At 39.5% G+C, this 26,415-nt stretch overlaps 1 protein-coding gene across 1 annotated transcript; it reads left to right on the forward strand.

Annotated features, from left to right (window-relative positions):
• Window positions 1-74: 74 nt before the first annotated feature.
• Window positions 75-26,415, forward strand: ASB7 (ankyrin repeat and SOCS box containing 7). Its single transcript, XM_033071005.1, has 6 exons — window positions 75-134; window positions 838-932; window positions 6,262-6,360; window positions 9,480-9,740; window positions 16,097-16,702; window positions 25,773-26,415. Exons 4-6 carry the CDS (start codon window positions 9,530-9,532, stop codon window positions 25,910-25,912), a joined length of 957 nt encoding a protein of 318 aa, XP_032926896.1. The 5' UTR covers window positions 75-134; window positions 838-932; window positions 6,262-6,360; window positions 9,480-9,529; the 3' UTR covers window positions 25,913-26,415.

Below are 26,415 nucleotides of genomic sequence, written 5' to 3' on the forward strand. Positions count from 1 at the left end.
GGGGGGCGGCCCGGAGCGAAGTGTCCCCGCTCGGCTCGGCCCCCCCGACCCCCCGCCCGCCGCCGCCGCCAGCGCGGGGGGCGGCCGCGCCCGGGGCCCCCGGCCCGCCCCGCTCCGGCACGCGGGTCACGCAGGTAACCCCGGCTGCCCCGGGGTCCCTCACGGCGCGGGGAGGGGGGGGCGCGACCCCATGGCCTCCCCTCGCCCACACCGGGCAGCCCCTCCGGCGGGTGCGGGGCTGTGAGGGGCGGTCCCCCCGCCTGCTCTGGGAAGGGGTGCGCAGCCCCCCGCCGCCCCTGCCCGCTCCCCCGGCGGGCTCCGGGCCGCCCCCGGGGCTTCCCGAGGACGGGGGTCCCTGTCCCCAGCCCCCGGCGGCGCCCCGGGTGCCTTGGCGGCCGCCGGGCCTTGGAGCTGTGCGCTGGGGCTTGGCCGGCTTTTTGTGTGTGTGTGTGTGTGTGTGTGTGTGCGGCTGACGGCTCCTGGAGCGTGAACTCCTGCGAGGGAGAGGTTTGGTTTCCCAGCAGCTCAGCTTTCTGGGTTACTTCCTGTCCCATTCTTTAGCACTTATCTTTACTTCCATTCCCTGGAGGAGCTGCCTTGACAGGGCAGCAGTCCTGCCGTTATTATCCCTTCAACTCCTTAGAATCCTGAGAGAGTGTCCTCCTTTTCCAGGAGAGATCTGGATTTTGATGAATAACCCCTTTCCTTCCAAATTTTTGAAAGTTCTTCGTATTTAGCCCAGCTATTGCTTTTGTATTAACCAATTCTGTTCTTCAGTTCTCTCTTATATGTCATTGTGTGGCTCAGTTCTACTCTTGTTTTTTATTTTTTTTTTAGGTTTAAGCTGCCTTAAAGGAGAATTAAAAATAGTGACTCCAAAGAACAAAATCACACAGAAGAGAGAAAACAGCACTCAAAAAACCCCCAGAAAGGTGATGATTCATTTAGACTCTCAGAGTCATCCTAGACACATGGTTTGGCTGGGATTGGGGGCTCTTGTGTTTTTACGGATTTGAATAGGTAGCATTAGATTTCTTTGTTCTCTTAAAACCTATTTGCTGGTGACATTTTAAAGTTTGAAAGCTCTGAATCCCATTTGAAGCGTAGTTCCTCTTGTAACACTTGATAATTTTCCAAAATTATTCTGCAAATGTTATTTTGATTATGAATTGCTACTTAATGGGGTTTTTGTTTCTTCATCTCAGGGATGTCATTTAAAATTACTTTGCTCTCGGTCGTTAAAAGGATCTTTTTTTTAAAGTCTTCCCGTAAATTTATGGGTTCAGCACTGTTTCTGTTTTGATTCTAAAATCTTTATTGGGCTAGGTCATGGTAATTGCATTATGTTGGTTTAGTCATGTACTCCTGCGTGGGTCACTTTTTTGTGTTGTAACGGAGCTGCAAAAATTGAAATTAATTTAATTGGATGGTGTCTGCTTACAAGTACTTACTTTTTGTGCTGAGATCATACAAGAAGATGATGCTGTTGGGTGCTTAAGGGGAAAAAAATGAAAGGAGTCATCAAAACCAATGCTGCTGGTAGGAGGGAGGTTCTGTTTCAGGGGGAGAGCTGTTCGTAGGGAGAATTGCGTGTTTTACGTGGTGAGATGAAGAGATGGATCCTAGGAGAGAGAGTGGGGGGGTGAATGATGTCAGTCAGTCTTTTTCTGCATCCTGCTGTCAGCATGCTCCAGAGGATGGAGTTTCTGCGCGCTCCTCTAACGCAGAGTCTGTCTTGGAGCCATTTTAATCTGTTTCAAACGTAGGTGAGTTGGGTTTTTGGCAGACGTGCCCTCCATAGAGGTCCCTCTGGTCTGTGTCGTGTTTTCAGAGATGTCACTGACTGTACCAAAACGTTGTTCATTGTTGGCAATCAGTTGTTTTTGAGCAGGAGAAAGAGCAGTATTTGTTGCCAACAGCCTTGGTCAAGGCTGGATCGTTTTTCCATTACAGATGTCTTTAGATTAAGACAAAAAGTAGTTGCTCTGTGTTGAAGATTAAATGGAAAATCCCTCCGTAACACAAGTGCAACAAATTCTGAGATACGGTTTGGAAGTGCAGGGAAGAAATTTTCCATGTTATTTTGATAACCTACAAGTAATGGCAGAACATGTGGACATGCCTAGTGTGATTTCAGGAGGGATTTTCCTGCTAATAGGTGAGACAGATGTGCATCAGTACAAACTTAGCAGTGCAGTTATGGCACAGCTGTTTCATCTGAATTTAGTTTATTATAACTCCCTTTTCCCAACCCACCCAGTGCCTCTCATGTCAGGGCTGTAGCTGCTCTAACAGGACACCTCTTGGTGTGACAATTCACGGGATCTTTGGGATTTATTCACAACAGGAGACCTGAGTTTTCATTTGATTTGTGAAGTTCCTTCCTAGTGTGAAATGCCAGTGCAGCAAAGTTTGATTCAGATGCAGAGACTGGAATGGAGGGAATTAACTTCTGGCAGAAATTTGCATATGGTTGAAACAAGGCACAGAGATGACTGATAGGCTGAAGTCCTGTTCTTGATCCCTGGAAGAAATGCAGCATGTTACAAGTCCAGCAGCCCTTTAGAGAAAACTTTAGTCTTCAGGCTATATGCTCACTTTGGGTTTGTTTTTCCTCCTTGTGAATTCTCAGCCCTTAAAGGAAATGTGCTGTCTGAGGGATGGTTTTGTTTTGTTCCAGCAATGCTTACAGAATGATATTATCACTGTGAAAATCTTGCTTCATCCACTAAAGACATCCAACAAATTTTGTCCACTTGGATTCTTTTAGGCTGTATTAAACAGAAATATGTATCAAATGCACTTATAGAGATTGTTGAATGACACAAACTCTGTAAGCAGTGCTCAGTTTATCAGCTGTGCTGTGAGAATAGGGCTGACATGACTCCTTTACCGTGGCTTGAGCTCACATTGGTTCCTGCTTCAGTCATTCCATGCAATGTTGGTGTTTGGGTTCTCTAATGATAAGTCGTCATGAAAATACATAAATCTTAGCAATTAACACTTGCTACAAATTACTTATAAGGCTGAGCTTCCATCTGACTTTTGCTGTTTAAAACTTCGTAATAGCGCTGCCGTAAGTTGGAGGAGAATTGGTATTTTTTGCTTGGTACACGAGGATCTCCAAGCATGCTGCAGAGCACAAGCTCCCTGCAGTTTGTCAGTGCACATCTTGAGGGAGGAGGTTCTGGCTGTGTGAACCTGCTGCAGCATTCTCTACTGAAAAAAGAGCTGTAAGGCCTTGCTTTAGCATCAGCATTGAGGTCCTGCCTTCAGAAGGAATGGCAGGATTTTATTCAAGGGGCTCTGCTTGTGCTTAAAGTTGCCAGTGTACAGGTGGGGGTGCTGAGGATGGTGAGTAGTTGCTGTGCTTTCTGAAGGTGAATTTTCCCTCAGGTTTGCAGACCTGAACTTGTGATCTCTCTGATTCTGCATCAGGCCCAAAGTCAGACCTCACAACCTCTCTGTGACATGAATAATTGTAGTAAAATGACACCTCTGTGCTTCAGTTTCACCCACCTGCAGAATGTAACAGCACAACAGCTGCTTATTAGTGTGTAACAACACCATCTCTAGTTCTGTGAACACCTGAAGTTGATGGAGCACTTGTGGATTAACTCTTTTGGTTATTTGAAGTTTAGTACGCCTGAGTACGAGCTGGCCGTACAGGAGCTCTCACGAGAAATGTGTAACTTTTAATGACAGCTTATGAGGAGTGAAGACTTCTGTCCTTTGAAGCAGCAGTTCCTCTGTGATGTTTTGGATTCATGCACTGTTAACTCATTGCTTTCAGGCCCAGGTGTTGCTTGGTGATTTTCATCTCAGCCACAGGGATACCTCGCTTGGTGTCTGTCTGGGCTGTGACATGGAACATTCAGCAGAAAATACATTTGGGATTATAAGGCTCTGTGAAATTTTGATATTCCACATGTTACTTGCAAACTTCACGATTGTGATGTGAGAATGCAAATGACAACACAATTGTTTGCTCTACTCTCGTCTGAAGAGCTCCTGGAATAGGAGCGTGAGTGGCAGCTGAAGATGATGGTTGTGTTTAGTTTGTCAAAAATACATTGACCATTTTTAAAGTGCCATTTGAGTGAGAGCACATTTAGCTCGTTCAGGCTTTGAAATGGGTAGGAGAAATGAGTTGTGAGACTAATGAAGGCTGATGTGATTATCCTTATTCCACGGGGCTTTCCTTTTTTCTGTTGTTTATTTTATCTAAACGTCTCAGAATTCTTCAACCACTGGCAAGATCTACACTGATTAGGTGTGTGCCAGATACTAAATGTCATGTGTAATGGTACACTTCTCTTGTTGTGCAGTTAGGCTGACATCAGTAACTTCTGGTCCTTATTCTGCTCTTGGGTGTGTAATCTCAGAGTTTAGGAATCAGGTCTTTCTGTCAGGCCGTGTGAATGAGCAAAATACTGAATTTTGAGGTCTTGCTTTTTGTACCAACCTTTAACTTTCTTTAAAGTAAGTGCATACATATGTTGGAATTAATTTTCCACATGATGTTTGCAGTGACTTTAAAGAAGTGACACTTTGATGTGGGAAAGTCTAAGATCTCTTTCACAACACGAGACATTATCAATAGATAATGAGGATGTTTGTCTTACTATATTTATTTAGTGCTGCTTCTACTATAATTATTAGTGTTTTAATCAAACTTTGTTAAGTCATTGAGTGAGGGAGCATTACTCTCACTAAATATGACTTATTTTTATTAAAGTTGCAGCTCTTACTCTTGCCATATGCAGCTAATTTTCCTTTGGGGGGAAAAAGCTTGTTACTTTTTTAGTGGAGCAATCTGTTACCTTGTCTGTAGTCTGTGAAGTCAGTGCAATTCTAATTTGCATCAGCTAATAAAAAATGTGTGGGTTTTAAAGTGAAAATCATGCAAAAATTTAAAAAAAAAAGGTGAACGACTGATCATCTATGCAAAAAAACAAGGCTGGAAATGTGATCAAATTAGGTCATGGCAGTGCAGTTTTGTGCAGGGCTGTAAGCATATCTGAAGACCTTGTATGCTTTATCTTGGGAAGCAAAGCTCTTGGAAAATGTGCATAAGAGGGATAAAAAGGTTTTTTTTCATCCTCCTCTTTGAGCTATCATTGCAAAAGCATGATTTTGTGTTGCATTAAGTGGCAGAAATTTCAACTTAATCTAAGAGCTGCAGAGTTCATGGAACTGTTGTGGTGCAAGTTGTTTGCAGGAGAGAGGAGTCACAGTTGGGTTTGTGTGATCAGCTGTACAATTAAGTATTTAATGGTTTTATTGTTTGTTATATTATTGCAGTGCTCAGATGAGATAAGACTGCCTTTCACTAAAAGTTTGCAGCCAAAGGAAATGAAAGGTCAGATAAAGGTGTATAAAGTTAGTGAAATAACAGTGATGAGTACAGGAGGAATGGTCTGGGACTGATCCCATTAACTGTGGGTGATGTGGGGATAAGGAGGGGTTGGGTTGGAGGAGGAATCTGAGCAGGGATTGCATTTGGTAAACCTTGATTCCTTTTTCTATGTGAAGGAAAGGGTGAAGATTTTTGAGCTGGTGGTTTTCTTGTATTGTGGAGGTGGCTTTACCTGTTTGTGAAGCACAGCATGTGTCAGCCTGAGCTGTCACATGAGGGAGAGGAGACAGGCTGGTGGCTCTGCAAACCCATCTGAAGGACACAGCCCAATGCTCCATGGGCTCCAGTTCTGTTCTTTACTTAGGGAAGCAGAGAGGGAATGGAGATTTAAAAAAAATAAACCCAAATCCCATACAAAAAGAACAATTTAGGAAAAAAAAACACAAATAAAAAACTCACAAAAGTAGTTTGGGAAGAACTAAATAGAGCCTGAATGTTTTTCCTGGCATCTGAATCCCACAGGGAGATGTTGAGCAGTGAGGCAGAAATACCTACTGTAACCTTTGCATCCATTCTTGTTCCATACAGGAGGAGCAGATACACTTAATTATTAGAGAAGGGTGTAGACCATTTCTTCAAGGTTTACTCCAGAGAGGAAGCACATCCCTCATTTCTCTTGTCTTCCATAAAATATTCTCTGTAGGCTTTTCCTCATTTGGCAGAAGCAAACTCTGCCCACCCCAACCTCTGGAGGACTCTTTGATAATAATAGAAAACACACTTCTGGTCTTTTCTGACATAGCTGCATTAAAATGTAGCATTCTCACACAAGAACAAAGTAAAAGTAAGTAAACCTTTTGCTTTTATTCTTTACAACTAACAAGAAATACCATTTTTTTAAGGGGTAGCAGGTTGTTTGGCACACATGGGCACAGAAGATTATGAACAGTGAAGACAATGAAGAGTGGGACATCCATCAAAGAGTAACAACCTCTCATAAGGTAATTCAGGACCACATTGAGTTTATCCTGTTCTACTTGCAAAATCAATTAAGTAACTGCTGTTGTCCTCCATTTCCATGGCACTATAAAATCATTATAACCAAGAATATATAGGTATATTTTTTCCCCCTGTGCTTCCTTTTGTTTTTTTACTTGCATGCAGAAAGCCAATATGTAACAACCCAAATGCATGCTGAGTTTTGAATGAGATTGATTACAGTTGCAAAACATTAAATATTAAATGCCAAAGGGCTACTTCCAGTAGTCCTCCTTCTCTTCTCCAAAGATTGATGTCTTAAATGGGGCTTTGCAAACAGGAGTTTTAAATGATCTATGGAGCAGAAGTAAAAATGTTTTCAAAGCTGGTGTGTACCTAAAACTATCCTGAAACCTTTAATGTTATGGTTAAGTATTCTTGTCATTTGAATTTCATTGCTTGCCATAGGGGTGAGATGGAAGACTGGATATTTACAGAAACTGTGCAAGTGATAAAAGGAGCTGCCTGACTTTGTCTTCTGCTTTGTATGTTTTAGTACTTATGTACTTTAGTACTAGCTAATTTGAATAAGCTCTGCTAGTCACATGCAACATATGGAGCCAATGCCAATTTTTTATAATGCTGCATTACAAATATACCCACCAGCTGAGAAGTGTGAGAGAGAGAGCTCTGCTTTTCCTCAACCAACTGTCTTCACAGAGATTTGCAGGGGGAATACTGCTGGCCCCTCAGATGAGAAATCCCATTTCTCTGCACCTCTTTAGTCATCCCATCTCTTCCTGTAGCATTTTGAGCAACTAGCCTCACCTTAATTTTTGGGACTATATGAGTGCTTGCAAGTATTGGTCTTTTACAAGAAAGGATTGTAAAAATGGTATCATAAAGTTTCTTTACATTAAGTTTTGATCAGATATTTTCAGTTTGAAAAAAAAAGTTTTCATATCTTGTTTTTGTAGGTGTTCAGAAACTAGGGCTAAAAGGGACATAGTCTGAATTACAATTTTTAAGGGTTTTGCATGACTCACCCTCAGTTAGATTCTGCTGTCAGTTTTGACCTGCAAATCCAGAGGAAGATCTTACTCTTGCAGCTGGAATTTCATTACCAGTGCTGTTAGTGGTGTGATACAGAATGAAGTCAAGCTCACTGCCTTGTAGGTGAGGGTGTTCTGAAGTGCTAATTGGAGTTTAGAAAAGAGCTTAGCAAAAGCTTATTAGAGTCAATAGAAATACTTCCATTGTCATCAGATTAACCAAGTTTGATTTTTGGAATATGCTGCAAAAGCTGACCTATTGAGTTGGCAGTTGCTGCTTTGTAAATCCCCCTTTCCTCCCAGTCTCAGATAATGAAGTTCACACCATAAAACAAAACAAAGCCAGTTTCTAAGCCATGTATAACATATGGAGCTAAAAAGTCTTCTTTAATAACCCTGTGCTGAAGTAGTGATTGTTGCCATACATGGTAAGCTGAAGCATTTATAAATGTCAAAGACAGGCATTTGCTGTGTGTAATTTCCATATTTGCAGGGTAAGTAGGGTCACTGGAGCACCTGTTAATTATGAGTTTATATCTCTCCAAAAAGGCAGATAAATAACTTCTTTACCATGGGCACAAGGGTGTTGTAGAAGAGCAAATAGACACTGTACCTTTGTCTGCAAAGTTGGCAGTGATTGATGCTTTCACTTTTCTCTTGTCTGTGGGCATACCTGGATGACAGGAAAACAAGTGTCCAGTGGGACATGGGGAGCTGATTGCAATTTCTTCTGAACGACCTGTGGATCACGAGGACCTGGAAGTCTTTATGATACCTGAAAGAGGGTTTAGGTGGTATGAGGGTTGACATCCTAATAAACCAAAAAATTACTGTAAATTTTTAGTTTTGCTTAATTTTCACCATTAGAATTTTCTTTGTACTTTAATCTTGATTAACTTTGCAGGAGTTCAAATACATTCCTCCTTTTAATCTTCTAGGTCTGTGTTAATACCCATCCACATTTGAATATTGCTCAGCATTACCTTTCTCATGCCCTGCTTTTATTATTTCTTCTGATATTCCTTTCCATTTTAGGACTATGGGATATAATACACAATGTATGTGAAAATGCAATCACTTAACTTTGTGTACTGGGGAACAATCTCTAAATACCTGTTTATTTTCTTGCCCCCAACTGGAACTGCAGGTGGTACTTTTCAAACAGAGCATGGAGTACACAGTACTTCTCCCTTTCCCAATGTGTGTTTGTTTCTAGGCTCTTTTGCAGTGGCTATTTTAGATACTCTTTTGGCCCAGCTCTCATATTCTCTGTCAAGGTAATTATAGATTGAATTATTCTGATACATCTTCTCATGGTGTTTGACAGGACTGTAGAAACTGCACTTAAATTTATTTTCAGGTCTCATATATTATTATCCTTATATATTTGATTTTTGGAATGTAGAAGTTCTTTACAGCCTTTGTGTACTAATTAAGAAGTGCTCAAACCAGAATACAAACACTAGACTCTAATTAAAAAAAAGAAGGGTGAAAAAGGAAAACAGATAATTAGAGTTTTCAATTTGAACATTAGTGTTACTAATACTCACATGCAGTAGATCACAGATTTCTATTGGTAAGATATTTTCACTGAAGCTTACAAGGGATGCATTTCTAGAAAAATAAAGGGTATCACAGTTCAGTTACTGCAGCAGTGCAGTGGTGCTTCCTGCACAGTTTGGATCATCCATTCCATAGTTTGGATAATCCATTTAACCAGTGTCAGAGATAGTGATATTAACCACAGTGTGATTTTGGAATGAATGGTAGGTTCTGGTGGTTTTTCATTTTGCTCATTGCTCAGCTGTTTTAACTGTGAATTGCTGTTTGATGCTGTCATTTCTGAAGAAAACATTTACTGTTTATAATATGCAAGTGTCCTTTTCTTTTGCAGTTCAGTGATGTCACCATGTACTGTGATTTTGCTAATAACAGTGAGATCATTTGAGGTTTATCCTCCATGTAACATCACTTTCCTCAGCATACAGAGAGAAGTCTTAGCATCGCATTTCATTAATCCTTTTTTTCCTACACACCCCATTTCTGATCCCAATCCTAATTCATTCCTGCTTCCTTCCTGTTACTTGAAGGTGACTCGTGTGAGCTCATGAGGCTCCCGTAAAGGCCAGACTCAGCTAGGATGTTACACCACCACTGCAGGAGGAACCCTGAGCTACAGGAAGAGCTGCAGATCCAGGCTGCCGTGGCCGCCGGCGATGTTCACACCGTGCGCAAGATGCTGGAGCAGGGCTATTCTCCAAACGGCCGCGATGCCAACGGCTGGACCTTGCTTCATTTCTCTGCTGCAAGAGGCAAGGAGAGATGTGTCCGTGTTTTTCTGGAACATGGAGGTGAGTTGCCCACAGAGAAAAATCACCTGACACCTTTCTATCTCAATTTCCACTGCAAGGCTTTCCAGCTCTGATTAGATAGCAAAATACTTCTGGTTATCTTTCGTGATTATTTTTTTATTCTTTTGTTCTTAATCTCTGTTTATTTCTGATGCATACTCTGGATGACATCATGGATCAGGTTTATAACTTAATAACCTTCCCCCCAGCATTGCCTAGGAATTGTTCAAGGAATGAATAAGCATTATGAAAATAGGGCAGAAGGAGACTCATTATAAAATGAAATGTGCTCACAGCACTCACTACAGGCTTTTCTTCTCTGTTAGGGGGTATTATTAGAGGAAGGCAGATCCTTGAATTGAAATCCTAGGGAAGTTTATTTCAGAATTCTAAAGCAAGTTAACCAGTTGCACTAAAGACTAACTTTAATACAGGCTTTAACAGAATCCACTAAACTTTGTGAGAACAGTCCTCTTTGTGCAAGGACTTCAGTGTCAGCTCATCCAGGTGACTTTACAGCTCTCGTGCATCCAGCCACAGTGAAACTTTATTTCAGGAGCTGACTGAGTTTTGTTGATTTAAGTGATACTCATGTGGGTGATGATTATTATCCCTCAGGTGGTACAGTCAGAATTTCTCATTGCTTTATCATCTTCCAAGGCCACCTGAAGTTTTAGAAAGAGATCATCCTAATCTTCTAAAGTGGTACTGGAGAGGAAATCAGTAGATGTTCTCCAGGTTCTGATCAGTGCTCTAAAAGCTATTTTAGCACTGTTCTTACCAAATGAATTATGAGGTTTTCAATCCCAAGGAAACTGAAATCATCTTTCTGATGCTTTGTCTGTCTGAGCCACATGGGCCTCTTGTGTTTGTCACTGGGTTTGTCAGCTGTGTGGATCATCCTGAAAGTGGAGTGGCATTAACAGGTTGTGGTAGTGGCACAATCAGTGATTTGTTCCTTAAGAGCAGTGGTGAAATACAGCCTGAACAACTGGACTCTGTGAATGCACCTACTACAGATTGTAACCACATAAAAAGGGCAAACACTCGTGGCCTGCTTGGAAGGGGAAAAAAGCTACTAAACTGAGCTAATATATAACTTCAAATTCTGCTTTTTAAAAGTAATAAATGTGAATAATCTCAAGCCTTCAGTTTGATATTTCAGAAGTTTAAGGCTTTAAGTCACATACATTGCTTTTAACTTTTTATCTGTAAGTTTAAAGATGATAAAAAACCCCCAATCCCTTCTGTATTCCTATGTATTTTCATTTTATAGATTTTCATATTACATAGCTGCTGATGCAGTGGTTTGTTTTTATTTTTGTTGTTACTCTCTCATACAAAGTACCAGCTGAATGTGATGCCTCATGAAAACTGCCTGTAATGAAACACCTTTGTCCTGAGGCAGCTTAGAGTTGAATCACCACGATGAGAAAGTTGAGTAACAAATAGTGTGAGGTTTAGTCATCCACAGCAGCTTCCCTGCAGCTGAGGCTCGCTCCTGAAAATTGGCACTGCCTGGTGCTTTGCCTCGTTTTCCCTCAAAACAGAGGCATAAAAATAATGAGTATTTATCACATAATAATGTCACAAATGAGTTACTAAGCAGTGAATGAGTTGACTCTTACAAGCTGAGTTAATCATGCCACCCTTATTAGGGAGAGGTTTGTATCTACCTTTCCTCCCATGGTCTCTGCTTTTCTCCCTCTGGAGTGGATTGGTGCTGGTGCTTAATCCCCATGCAACAACAAAAAAAGAGATATTGGGGTAAAGGAAAAAGTAATTTTCTGTTGTGAATCTTATGGTAAAATAGAGAGTATTGGGCTATATATTGGTAATAAATTGACAGTGAGAGGGAGCCTGCAGAGTTCTGGGGGAAGAGGGAATGGAGATGGGAAGGAAGGGGTGGCTGGTGGTGGTTGTGGCTGTCTGGAGGGGTGATGGAGCTTAGCAAAGCTGGGAATATTTTCACGGGGGAAATAGGACTGGGAAAAGCACAGTGGGCTGTTGCTGGGGGTAGAGCTATGCTGTGCCTCAGATCTGAGATGCTGGAAAACTCCCAGCATAGCCTGCTAGTGGGATGGAGGGTGAGTTGGGCTAATAAAGGCTGAGAAGGAATCTGGTCACTGACCTGGAAATAAAAAGTAGATTCTTATGGGAGTTATGACCTGTCCGCCTCCTGCTTTTGCTTTTTCTCTTCCATCATTGCTCACCAGCAAAGAAAAGAGCCAGAGGACAGTGTTGTGCATGCAGATTGGCTGATTTGAGTGGAGGTGGTGGAACAGCAGGAAGCTTTTTATTATCTGCTGGGGAAGGAGACAGAGAGATTGGGAGAATGCAGAAAAAACAGTCCAGACTAAAGGATGAAGCCAGCAGAAATACCAGCTAGATACAGAGGGTATAGGTCAGATAACAAATATTATTTGGCAGCTGGTGAAATGCAGAAAGTTCATCATAACCATGGAAAAACTTAATTTTCATAAGAAATAGTGACTTTCTTAGTGTACTTGTCTCATTTTATTAAGGTGAAGATTTCTGTGAAGCCATCTCTTCCCACCCATAAAAAAGATGTGGAGTCACAAAGCAACACCAAAACAGGGAGTATAGTTTTTAGTAATCTTGGATCTCTGTGTAACAAGCCTTTTTTCCCTTTAGTGTACTTTGTAAATTTTTAATTTGACATATAGAGACAGACAATCCAACACTGGACAAGAAATATGTTTTATTAATTTCCAGCCACCACTATTAATGTTACAACGAGCTAAAATCTTGAAAGTGTCTATTTAGCTGTCCCTTGGTGATACCTTCTCAGTATTAACTCAGCAGTTTCTGGTTACTCATATTAAAATGAAGAAATAATTCTCTAAAGCTCCTAGAAATGAAATAGTAAGAGAAAGTAGCCAAGCAGCCGTATTGATTTATTTTTAGTCTTGGCTTCAAGGTATCTAAATTTTAGTAAGGTCAAGAAGAATCCAGGAGGATCTAGAGAAGGCCAAATGCTCACCCCCCCTAAGCTCCTAAAGGGTGTCTGTCTCTGAACAGTAATGCTTTCCTGGCCATCTTCTGTATCAATGTTATCTTAGGAAATTCAAAACAGAAGCTGCATGTAGCCATGCTTCTAAACCTTGTGGTCACAATTAAGCCCTAGCTGAGGGAAATAAGCTTGAAATAATAGAAGTACTCAATGAAGCCAGAAGCATTGCTTAAGCATTGCTTTCTTGGCTTCCCAAATCACTGTGATAGAGTGACCTAAGGAAGGTGTCAAGGAAAAAGGAAAACTGTCCCACTGAGCTGTAAATTGAAACTCTGAAATATGAGTCTTTTATTTATGAATCTATATCTCCTCTAGATTACAGTATTAGAAAGAGTTTTATTAACAGTGAACTTGAAATAACTAGCTTAAGTGCCCAACTTCCACATGAACTAAAATAATCTCAGTATCATTTAATGCTACAGATTTCCCATCTCGAGTTTGATTGCAGTAATTGGTAACCTTGACAAACTGTTCCAGGTTTCTGCCATTCTATTTTGCCTTATGTTTAAAAACATGAGAAGTGACCAAATGCAGTTGTTCATGTTTTTACATTCTGCTCTCCCCATATTAATGGGAATCTTGGAATGAAAGAATTATTTGAAGTCAGGATGGAGATCTGCTGGCAAGTGCTAGCTTGATCCCTTTTTAGCTAAAACTGTCAGGAAGTTTTTACCCCTCTGCAGATTCTAAAAGGTAATCTGAGAGTCATTCCCAATCCAGTTTTACCTTGCTCATGTTCCAGGGGAAGAGAGTTGCTGTATAGCATGGTACCAATACTCAAAATCTTAGAAAAATCAGACAAAAGCCCCACAGCAGCACAAGTTCTTTAGGCACCATCAACTTTGGGGTGTTACTTGTACTAAAACAGGGACTGAGTTGATGGAATTTGCAGCTTCATGCAGGTCCAGCCTCTGCTAAAAGCTCTTGTGAAATTCAGAAGTTTTCCAGGAGGTGGCAGCAGGACATTGATGGAATTGCAACAGACGTTTCGATCCTGTTAAAATTGTTTCTCTAATCCACAGGCAGACTGTTGGCTCGCTAGAAATCCATAATCTTAATGGGAATTACAGGATATTTTCATGAGGTTTTTCTGAGGGGTTTGTTGTGGAAAGGTTGGTTGTTTGTGTTGCTTGGTTGCTGAACTGTGAGGCTTTTTTTCCTATCCTTCTTAAGAAACTTCTCTTACATGACTTAGTAGTTTTTTGGTTCACTTCAGTGGTGAAAAGCAAAGACATTTTGGGAGTAGGGAAAGTGTGGAAAGGTTTTTAAAACTATAGGTAAAAGGCATCCTTATGTTGCAAGGAAATTGTTGGGTTTGGATTACAACAACCACTATAAAAGTGCATTTAGGTGCACGTGTAAAAGTTGGGCCATATCTGCTTGAATTTGGAAATGGCACTGATCAAACAGGCTTGTGGCAGCGACCTGCACCTCATTTGGGGAAGGAATGATGCCTTGCATGTTTTATGCAGTGTGAGAGGGAGAGAAGGTACAACTCAAACTTTATTTCTTTTGAAAGTCGTTGTTGGTGGAGAAAGACTCCCTGTGCTGCTGTCTCCTTCCCATTATGTCCATTTTCCTCCCCAGTTCTTTACTTCAGACTGTATCATCCCTCTGCCTGTTCTCATGCCTGTTACCCACTTTATTTATCACCACTCAGAAGTCAATGTGGAATAGTCTGAGCAGTGTGGAGAAACAGACCCTGGGAGCAACATCACTTTGAAATACTATCTTTGTGTGGGCTGTGCTGACTGTTTGCTGCATTTTGGACACAATCACAGTGCAGATTAGGAGTCACCCATTCAGTCACTGGCTGCATTTTCCTGCTGGGCTGTGGGTGCTTCATTCATTCCTTTGGCCCAGGTTAGTGTGACTTTTCAGGGCACTGAAACTTCTGCTTTTCACAAGAAATGAAGAAAGCTGTCAGTAGCAAGGAATTAAATTTTCCTTAATGTACCCCTTATTTCTGTGTTCATTTCTATTCTGTGCACTAGAGGCAGTTCTCACATCTTATTTCTCTGTGTAACCAGGCTGCATTCATTTGTATGTTGGATTTTTTTTTGGTTAGTTCATTTGTTTCCTTCCTCTCCATCTTCTCTTTCCATTTAGAAATATCCTTAAAGTTTTGGATCATCTTTGCAGCTATATTCTCTATCCTTTCCTTCCAGTCTTTTCATTTTAGTATAATGTCTGTCTGGGTATTACTTGGATATGATCACAGTGGGTAGGGAAGCTTATTCCTGTTTTGTGTTTGCACCTTTGTGTTCAGTCCAGGGTAGCCTGCAATTAATTTTGCATTTTGAACTTAACTTAGAGCAGGTCCTCTGTTGGAGATGGGGTCTAACTTAGGTTGGGAAAGTGTTCAAATTTCCACACTGTAGTTTGTACCTTGTAGTGTTCAACAGCAGCACCCAGAGATGGTGGAAGGAGAAACCTCAGAGCCTGCCTTGTTCTCTAGCTGAGAAATGGCACCTTGCCTTGGGTAATTAATTAGTCACTTGTAAACAAGCTTGGGTGTCCTGAGGAAATTGGGTAAATTGATTGGATTATTTTAATTTTTAAATTAATAAATCAGTCTGAGTGTTTGTGCTGTGTGAAGGGGAAATAAATCTGTAATTACCTGTACTCTGCACTAAGTTTATCTGACTCCCTTCAGAAGTGGGTTTTTACATGCTTAAATTTTTGTGAAATCATAAATTCAGAACAGATTCTAAACAGATTCATCATCTATGAAAAGAGACTTTATCAAGATAATCTGAAATAACATATACCCTACATGCTTTGGAAATCCTGCAGACCACAGAGAAACATTTTACCTAATACAGCATTACACCCTAAAAACAATACAATGCTGCCAGACCACAAAACATCCGCAATTTGGGACAGCAGATGTTCCTACACATGCTTCTTTTTAAGACCAAGAAGCAACACAAGGGAAAATAAAAAGTTGAACATTGAGAAAGAAATGTAATATTGTAGAGCTGGGGGAAAACTGGATGGACAGAGAGATTTGAGTAATTAGTAATTAATTCCTAAGAGTGCTAGGAAGATGTGGAAAAGTATTTGTCAAATGGAAACATATGTATGTGAAAGAATTTTTTTTTTGTAACTCCTTCCTAAATACAATTTTAACTTTGTCTTAAAAATAGAATGTTCATGAAAGCAAGAATTAGTTTGAAGTACAAAAAATCCTGCCATGCTATGCCTGGAAAGACTAGCAATTACTGTTTGACTTTTTTTTTTTTTTAAATTTTTTTTTTTTTTCCAGCACCGGATTACCGTAACGCCTTCTAATCATTTTAAAATTTTATTTTAACTTCAGCTGATCCCACAGTTAAGGACTTAATTGGAGGCTTCACGGCTCTGCATTACGCGGCCATGCACGGCCGGGCGAGGATCGCGCGCCTGATGCTGGAATCCGACTACAGGAGCGACATTATTAACGCCAAGAGCAACGACGGCTGGACTCCCCTGCACGTCGCCGCTCACTACGGCAGAGACTCCTTTGTCAGGCTCCTGCTGGAGTTCAAGGCTGAGGTTGATCCGCTCAGTGATAAAGGTACTACACCACTCCAGCTGGCCATTATCCGGGAGAGGTCAAGCTGTGTGAAAATCCTCCTGGACCACAATGCCAACATCGACATTCAGAATGGTTTCCTGTTACGATACGCTGTGATCAAAAGCAATCACTCGTACTGCCGAATGTTCCTCCAGAGAGGGGCCGATACAAACTTGGGGCGCTTGGAAGATGGACAGACACCCTTGCACTTGTCTGCTCTTAGAGATGATGTGCTTTGTGCACAAATGTTGTATAATTACGGAGCAGACACTAACACAAGGAACTATGAAGGACAGACCCCACTGGCTGTTTCAATAAGTATTTCTGGAAGTAGCCGACCCTGTCTGGATTTCTTACAAGAAGTGACAAGTATGTATGTAAGAGAAGTTAATCACAGGACACAATGTCCTCTAAAAGCCTTCTTTGAATTTAGCCCCAGAAAAGAATCTAATCCTTCCTCTCTGCCCCTTGATGCTATTTAAATGCACTAGAAAATTTCTGGGAAGGTGAAGGGATTATACTGGGAATCTCTTACATGGCAAAGGTGCTAATGTTAAGTGTACTTCATTTAAATTAGTTTTGTTTAAATATTACAGGAAGCATTCATTTTAAAAGAGTGAACTGTAAAATCTCATTTTATTTCTGGCCTTGGCGCGTAAGATTTTTGAGTTTGGTTTTGTTGTTTGTTTAGGGGTTTTTTTAGTGCCTTTTGTTTTGCTTTTTTATTGCCATGCAAATCGTCGGCAGTTGATGGCTTTTTCATCTGAGCTACAACTAGGGGAGAAAAGAGCTTTGGCTGGTTTGTGTTCTCCCACATTCCCTCCTTCCCTCCCCTAAACCAGACAACAAAATGCCACAGTTCATTCCTGCAGCTGAAGGGGTTCATGTGCTGTGTAGCTTTGGTTTGATTTTGTTGATGTCTTTGAAATAAGAGAGATTTTAGCTCATCGTGACTTCTGATATTTAGAAAACGTATTAGGCTCTTAATATCTGGATCATTTTTGATTACCAGTTTTTGGTGTACTAGATCTACTGAAAGTTTTACATGGAATGATGTACTAATGTTTCATAATCATAGTATTGCCTAAAGCATTTAGGAATTGCTGATAAGCATTTAGCAGGGTTTGCCAATTCAAACATGTTAAGATGGCTTGGTAAATTATCATCCAACTAGAATGATCTCTGTACCACAGAGGATGGGGTATTTCATATATCCTCTTTTTTGTCACCTGTAGCTACTTTTATTTTTTTTAATGTGGTAATTTTTAATGAGGTTTAAATAGCCTATATACTCTGTAAAGAAACTGAAAGTCAGCGTGGGCTGGAAGTGAATCAGCTGAGATCTGTTGTCAGTAGCTGACACAAATAAGCATTTGGAATTTCTTTTCTTTCTCTACGTGATTTGTGGTGTTGTTTTTGTTCATCTCTGAACTTGAAAGAGAATTTCTGAAAAGGTGGAAGTTGATAATAAGAAATACAAGCAGTTAAGCAATTTTGGTTTAATTTGCCTTCCCCTTCTCATTCAAACACATTTCTTTCTGGTTTCCTTTTTGGAAGCCTCTCTCTATATAGTTGCAGTGTCAGGGATTTTAGGAGATGATATAATATCCAGACTTGCTGTTTTTCAGTCTTAGGCTGTATCAGTAAGCATGAAAGTTTAGGCTGCTCCCTTGTTTCCTCAGTGTCTAAAGACCAATAGAAATAGGTACTGTATCTTTCAGCTTGCAGATTCCATACCTTAAGGGTTTAATGTTAAGTGAGAAATTCTGCTACCAAAAAAAAAGAGTAGCTTTAATTTGTGGCCAGTGTAACAGTGTTGGAACTATCCCAGTTTTGTGCTGTTGGAGGGAGAGCTGGGGAAACAGTGCTGACAAAAACACTTCAGCTCTGTGCTTCTGAGCAAAATAATTATCAATGTATGTTTACAAACCACTGTAAACAAACTCTGCTGCCCTTTTATAAATATCCAAACACTGTCTTCCCTGCTTTCCATGAAAAATTACTTGAATAAGATGCTGTATAAGAGATGAGATGGATAAAGAGCAAGCTGGCATTTTGATAGTGGAGCTCCCTGTTAAGTCTGGCTGTAAAGGGAATTGTTGAGATCTTGTGCTGTAGCACTTTGGGGAAGAATCTTGTTTGTGAGTCTACTGCAATATGTATTTTCTAGACAAAAAGAATTTACAAAATTTTTGGACAATTCTTCTATTGGGATTCTTCCTGAAACTCTTCTGAGGTTAGTAACAGTGCCTTGTTTGTGGGGCTTAATGGGAATTTCAGTTTATTTGAACCTTATACTAAGTGCTTTATGTAGAAATCCATAGTTGTAAGTTTTATATCTGCATCTGAAATTTTGAAGTAGATAGTAGAACAGGAAATAGTTTTTATTTTACAGTAGATTAACATTTTTAAGGCTAAAGATTAATAGATATAAATGATCAAAGTTATCAAACTGATCAGTGTCTTCAAGTGAAAGCAGTTGCATGCTGCATATAAATGGGATATTATTTAGTACTCTACATGTAAGATGCAAGTAGCTATTTTTTTTATACTTGGAAGAAGTATTTGTACAGTTCCAGTTTCTCAGAAAACATCATTTTTGTTTTGGTAGGTATTGTAATTGGTAATAATGGCAGCCTTTAGCCCAGGTCCCTGGTTGGGAATAACAGGCAAGAAACCAAGCTCTCAGAAATACTCAGTATTGGCCCTGAGAGTCTGCCAGAAGATAGTGGATTTTGGGGTTTGCCCCTGAAGGTCTGATATTCTTCCTGGTTACAGGTGGAGATTCCTTTGCTCCTAGAATAATTCCAAGAGGAAGTTATTCTCTAGTTGTGTTCAGTGTTTAAGCACAAAGGTGGAAGTTAGGAACAGCAGAGGTTTTGACCATGAGTCTGCTGGTGACTTGGTGTTCAGACTTGTGTGTTTTTCTTTATCCCCCCTCTCTCTTTTTTACAATACAAAAATAAGCAAAGTCTCTCTAGGGGAAAAAAATTATATTGAAGGTGAAAACTGCTCAATGATTTTATTAATCACCTTCCTTCTCCTTCTCTGTGTTATACTTTCCTATTTCAAAAAACGTTTTTTGGCAGCCACCATAGTACCTAAGATCATTTGATAAAAAGTTGGTTTGGAGCTGTGTAAATACTGCAATTTTTACATGGTCTGAACCTGCCTCTTCAGGAGTGTTCCTGTGTTAAACTTGGAATGCACAGTACAAATTAAAATAGAGCTGTGTGTATATGAGATAGATGAAGACACAGATACATAGGGACTTTTATTGGTAGTGTATATATTTATAAAATTAGTGTGCAAGCACAGCCCTGGATGAAATTACTTATTTTGAAGTTGGATGGCATTTGAGAATACAAAAACATATAATATGAATGTGCAAGGTAGAAAAAATGCAAGTGTCAAAAAGATACATAAAGGCTTAAATAAACATCAAGACACTGGAGATTTCAATTAGGATTTTACAAAGCCTGGGAGGTTTCCCCTCCCCATAGCCCTCCTTTAATTGAGTCTGTGCTCAGCTCAGGAGCAGGAGAGGCAGTGAGGAGCTACTGGTCTGTGTGGATGCAGAGAGCTCAGGAAATGATCTGTGATGAGGCTGGTGTGGCAACAGGTATCAGAGAACTCAGTTCAGTTCTGGAACAAAATCTAAAGGTTACCCAATGAATTTAACTACAAATGTTTCAGCTTCATTCCTTTTTTTTTTTTTTTTTTTTTTTTAATTTTTCAAAGGGCAGATCTTTGGCTTTGACTAGATAGTGTAATTTTGTGTTTAAATTTATATAGCACTGTAAATGTGCAGAATTACTGAGACAGAAGTTCTGTTAAGGGAGTTCTTACACATCCTTTGTCTCTATCCCTTGGCTGAATCAAGGTAACTTTTCACTAGAAGTTTTTTTTTAACTGGAAGAAGATTTAAAAAATTTTGTTCCGCATAGTTTTAACTTCTATGAATACAGAAATGTCATAGTGAATTAAGTAGATTTCTATATATTTTATTTCATGGATAATTGCAAAGGAAATGGTATTTTCAGATATGTAATAACATGGAAGATCTTTACTGGACTCTCAGGCTTTATTTGGGTGCTGCTGGAAATCTTGCAGTGATGATCGAGGTCTGCTTTGTCATCCAGTTACACAGGGAACTGGGATAAGGGAATTATTTTATAATTTTCTACTCTACAGGTGACTATTAAGTAGTTGAATCATATTATGTAGCTATATACAGTTATTTACTTTGAAAGAATTAAGAGACCTTTGTAAAAAAAAATCAGACTATTTTTATATGCAGCATTTAAGGTACAGCCCTGCTCTACTCCCATTTATACACCTATGCTGTACTCTGCAAAAATAATTTTAAAATAGCATAACAATGCATCTAAAGCTTGTCTTGATGTTCAGAGCGCTGTCTCCTAAAAATGGATAAAGATGGTGTTGGAATTCTTAGCTGCATTTCCATAGCAATTTCAGTGAGACGGAATTTACAGAGATGTCGCAAATTATTTTTTTTTAAAATACCTTTGCAAATATATTCAAATCTTAATTTCATTGCTAAATGCACCTGTTAAGTATAACATTGAGCCTTACTGACGTTCTGCTTTTTTATATAGGAATTTTCAGTCCAAAATAGTACATAACTTCTGTGCCAGATAGACTGAAATTTAATAGACATCTAAAACTCATTGTGGGGGAATTATTTTGCAGCGACCAATGAAAACATATGTCAGGCTCAGACATTCTAGCAGAGACATACTGAACACAAAACTAAATTAGAACTTTTAAAATAACTTGTGTGATATCCAGTTAAAAAGCTCTCTGTGTCTGGTCGAGCTGGAGGGATTTTTTCACTCTCTCAACGAATGCTCTGTAATTCTACACTCATCCCTGCATGTCTCATATTAATATTTTAGACCTATAGATTTTTGATATTAGCTTTTCCTGATGTTTGGAATTCTAGAAAACCAGATATCCTCTGCAGTTATTCAGTTGTTTTTTTGCTGAGTACAAGCCAGTGCATTTCCTGAAGTTCAGAGCTATTGCACTGAGCAGCCGAATCCGCGTTCGGCTCAGCCTCAGCGATCCTAGGTGATCCCATCCCTTTCTGTAATCCCATTTTTGTGTGTTTTATGGCTGATGAGTGTGAGTTTCCAGTTGATAAATTCAATTATCTTTTTCATTTCCCCCCTTAAGAAAGCCAGAAAATTGAGAACTCAGTTTAATTTCTGGCAGTAGCTGCGTTCCTGCACCACTGTGAAATAAGGGATGGAGTGAAGGGTTTGCTGCAGAAATAAAAACTTTTCCTGATATTCTAGAGGAACTGAGCTGCTGCCAGCATACATCAGCCTGATTTCAACATACTTAGTAAAATGTTTCAGAAGATTTTTATTTTTAAGTTCCCTTTGTAGCTAAAAAGAAATTACCAAATGGTTTCTTGCTACTGTTTTCAGCCTTTCAGAACTCCCAGGAGAGGCAGAGGCTGAGTTTGAGAAATACCACTCTAAGGTTTTTTAGAGAGATGCATTAATATTGTAGAGAAAACTGTGGGCGGCTTCTGAAATATGTCACTGAAGTTATTTTTCATTTTTTAAATTTCTTCAGAAACAGCCTGTCCATTTCAAACCAGTGACACTGATTGTTTGCTTTAAAATACTTTTCTTTTAGTGGTTAGAACAATACATCAGAGGGGATCTTCTTGCAGCCTACAATGTATTAATTTCAGTTATTCCCAAGTTTTCTCTTGGGTAACAGAAGGGTCAATTCATGATCTTTGCATTGTATTTTTACATGTAGTTTTCTGTTCTCTATCTGGAATGGAGGAAGTGGGTAGGGATTCCCCTTTTCCAGCTTTGTAGTACTGGAAGAAAGTTCCCAAAAAGCAATGTTGTCAGAGGCATCACAAATATGCCTTAATGGTCCTGAGATAGAGACTTAGTGGGTGAGTTAGTGTTTAATTTCTTGGGGAGCATTGTCTGCAGGGGGAAGGCACAGGTATAAACACAGAATTTTAACAGTGACACAGTTCTTTGGCCAGGTAGCAAATCCTAAATGGAAGTTTTGTCTGCCTCTAGGATAGAACAGCAGACTCTCAGATATCATACCAGAAAAATCTTGGAACTGCAGAAAGAAAAGGAATGGAGTTCTGAGTGGAAATTCAGATTAATTGTAATAATTTCTTACTGTTAAAACACAATTTTTTTTCCTTTGCTTTACCAGCAAAGGCTGATCTTTTAATAATAATTTAAAAGGTTCATTTCATTATTCAAGTAAAATAATTATTTAAGTGGGGGAAAGCTCAGAAACTTAATTTGTTACCAACTGAAGAACTGATTTAGGAAAATGCTTATATTTTATACATACTGAAGTCTGCTGCATCTAGATTAAAGAAACCTCAAAAAGCAATTCCTCTCAATTCTTTAAGCTCATGCTTTAAATTTCTTCTGTTTGGAAGAAGTTTTTCTGTCAGGTTTGGGACACTGTACACAAGAATTGCATTGGTGGGGATTTCTGCTTTCCCTTCCAGCACAGAGGACAAACTCTGGAAGGCAAAAGATGAACTATGCATCTTTTTCCTGTAATTAATGTTTCTGATTTACTTGATTACTGCTTTAAACCTTGCAAAACAGATTGACTGCAGCGTGTAATGATTTGGTGAACACATGAGCAAATCCAGAGTAACAGCAGCAAGGTGGCCTTGAGGGATGTGCTGGATGTTTTTAAGGTGATCAGTAATTTTATGTGGCTGTTTTGCATGATAGTGGTAATTAGGCCAAGCGTGCCTTTCATGTTTGTGAGGTTTTTTTCTTTCTTTCTCTTTTAATTCTCTTCCTTTCCAGCTTCTTTGCCTAAAGAACTTCCCAAACTTGTGATGCAGGATATAACCAAAGCTGCTACTTCCTAATTGTTTTTAAAGAGAACTTTATTCATCATTTAACTTGTCTTACTTTGCCAAGTTACTAATAACATTTTTCATTTGCCAAACTAAGGTTCACTGACATTGGTCTGTAATCCTTTATTTTTTTTCTTTTTTCATTCAGACGCAACCAAGAATGAGTAAGTGTTCCAGACACCGTTTCTAATAAATCACAAATGCATTAATAACCCTGGAATTTGCAAGGCGTGACCTAAGACACCAGCAGCCACTAGATGTAGCAACTGGTGCTTAACACTGGAAATGTCCATTGTTAACACATTCCCAGGAAATATTTTTTAGGCTTATCAGGGGAAAATGTCATACATTTGATAATCAGGTCTTTTTGAATGAACTGATGACCAATTTCTTCTGGGTTTTTTTTCAGTTGTCTGTTCTTTTATGTTCTCAAAACCCACGTAGGATGTTAATTAAAAGGCATTTATTTCTGAAACCAGAAATCAGTGTCTCATAGCTGATTTATTGTGTACTCTGCTACAGAAAAAACACAAAGATCTCTTATCATTTCTAATGCAGTGAACTTTTGAAGCAGTGCATCCTTTCTGAACCCTGTTTCAAGGCATCAGAACTATTTCTTTATCACCATTAAGATTTCTTACCAAAATAACTTCCCTTTACCTAAAGTTTGAACGTTTTGCTGTTGTTGAGTTGCCTAAATTCTTTCCTTCAGGTGGAAAAAAAAAATTGCCAGGAAGAAACCACTGGTGGATAGAGTAACCATTGGTCTGTGTTCTAAGTCATGGGTGAAGGATTTAACTAAAAATAAATTGACATTTAGATGGTGATAAGTATAATAAAAGTATTTTCAGCTTGCATAAAGGAAACTCAAATTTTCTTTTTTTTTTTTTTTTTTTAAATTTCCATCCTAATTTCTTTAAAAACAGACTGAGACTATTTTCATGCATTACTTCTGCTGGCTTACCCTGGATAATTTTAGTGCTTGAGATAAATCCCAGTGTCTAAAAATGCCTACCTGTCTGTCAGCCCATTTCTATAGATACCAACAGAAGCACCTACATTGTTCAGGGTGCTGAGTATTTAGAATTTGACAGTCATAAAGTCCCATAACCGAGTCTTGGCTTGGAGGGGAAAAAAAAATTAAGAAAAAGAGGCTTACACAGTTAAGTCGATGATCAAAATATTGATTAGCACAGCTTTGATGTGTTACTGGAATAACTCCAAAAAAGCTGTAGCAGAATGAGGAAAAAGCACAAAGGCAGGCAGTTTGTTCAGAGGTTTGGAGTGGTTCCCATGTTGGGGGTTATTAGCTGGAGTTTTCAGCTTTGGGAAGAGGTACTGAGCAGGAGTGGAGGATGGAGGTTTATATAAAGGTATGTAAAATCATGACTGGCATGGGAACAATTATTCATTATTTTCCTTGTAACTCAAAGAATGGCAGGCATGCAACAAAGCCATCAGGAAGCAGATCTAAAATAAATAAAATTACTTTGTAGTTTTCCAGCCAACGCCTAATTATATTGTGAAATTTGTTGCCACAGGATGTTTTGGATACTGAAAGTATGAATGGGTTCAAAAAACACTAGACAGATTTACAAAGGGCAAGCTATTCACAGCTATTAAAGACATAGATCTGTGTGCAATCTCTGGGCTAGGAAGGCCCAAAGGCACCAGTGCTGAAAGCAAGAAGGGTTTATTGGGGCAGGATTTCTCAATGTCTGTTGTTCTGCTCTTTTTCTCTTCCTTTCTTCCTTGGGATCCATTGCTGGGTGCATTCAGATACAAGACTTGATTAAATTCTCTGAGAATGTTTTAGATAGAGGGATCAAACCCCAGCTGTTTCTCAAGGTGTTTGATTTTGAGTAGTTTCCTGGTAAGAATGAACTTGAAAGAATTGATTATTTTGGAAAATCCTTTCCAGGAGTGCTGAAGTTTGTGTGATGTCAGTAAAGCCTTTCCTCTGTGGACAGTGCTTAATTCACATTTTCATCCCTTTTTGTTTGACAGGGGTTTGGCTTCATCCAAAGCCTGAGGCTTTATCTTTTCATTAGAAGGGAAAGAAAACCCCAATCTTTAACTCTGCCACAGGACCCTGGAATAACTTCTATAAAAAACTTCTAAGGAAACTTCCTAGTCCCATTCCAGCTGAACTTAGAATTTTGTCTCATTGTTTGAAAGCCAAACATGACTGAGAGGTTTTACCCCAAGGATAGGAAAAAATCCCCAAAAAGTTAAATGGAGGAGTTCTGCTGTTCTGTAATGCATAAGCATATGTTGCCACCTGGTGGGAATCCTCACATGGGTGAAATCACTTTACATTGGCATCAGTAAAATTATGTGCATGTACAAATGGTTTTAGGATTCATCCCTTGATTTCATTGAATTCATTAAAAAGGGATTAACTTGTAATTCTCTTGTAATTTTTCCCTTCCCTCTCCCTCTTAGGAAACAACAAACCCCTGTCATTTTGCAGAGTAAATGATGTCTTAAAATACGTTTAAAATGTGATCATTTTATTTTTATGTGTTCCTTTTGTCTTTTCAGGACAGCCCAGAAACTTGCAAGATCTATGCCGAATTAAAATCCGTCAGTGTATAGGCCTTCAAAACCTCAAACTGCTTGATGAACTACCCATTGCCAAGGTCATGAAAGACTACTTAAAACACAAATTTGATGATATCTGATATCCATGAAGAGAGGAACTCTGAGCAGGTTTAGTTCTATTCCAGATACTGAAGAGGCTTATTGCCTTGCACAAAGTATATCCTATGCAAATTCTGATTTTTCTGTGAAGTCAGAAGGCAGGTATACACTTCCTTGGGTTTTTTATACCACATGCTAGAAGGTCTTAATTTTTGGTTTCTTGGTCCAAGTTTACAAGGTCCAAGCTTTCTATACAATACTGCATTTTCAGAATTGCTGTTGGTTTTCTGTTTGTTTTCACATTATGTGTGCAGACTTGCCGGGGAGATGGAAGGCAGCACCTCGAGGGAAGTGGTTGGTTTGAGTTGGCTGAGCAATGATGCAAAAACATCAAAGTTTGGAAATCAAGGCACCAGTCCTGCAGAAGGATACAGATAGATCTCCAGAGCCCTGTTTGTTAGGACCCCTGTCTCTGCCAGGTGTTTTTGCAGGACAGAGGGAAGAGGGGATAATCAAAATGTCCTTGGGTACTGTATGAATATAA

The sequence above is a fragment of the Catharus ustulatus genome, chromosome 12, assembly GCF_009819885.2.
Source record: "Catharus ustulatus isolate bCatUst1 chromosome 12, bCatUst1.pri.v2, whole genome shotgun sequence".
Taxonomy (NCBI): domain Eukaryota; kingdom Metazoa; phylum Chordata; class Aves; order Passeriformes; family Turdidae; genus Catharus; species Catharus ustulatus.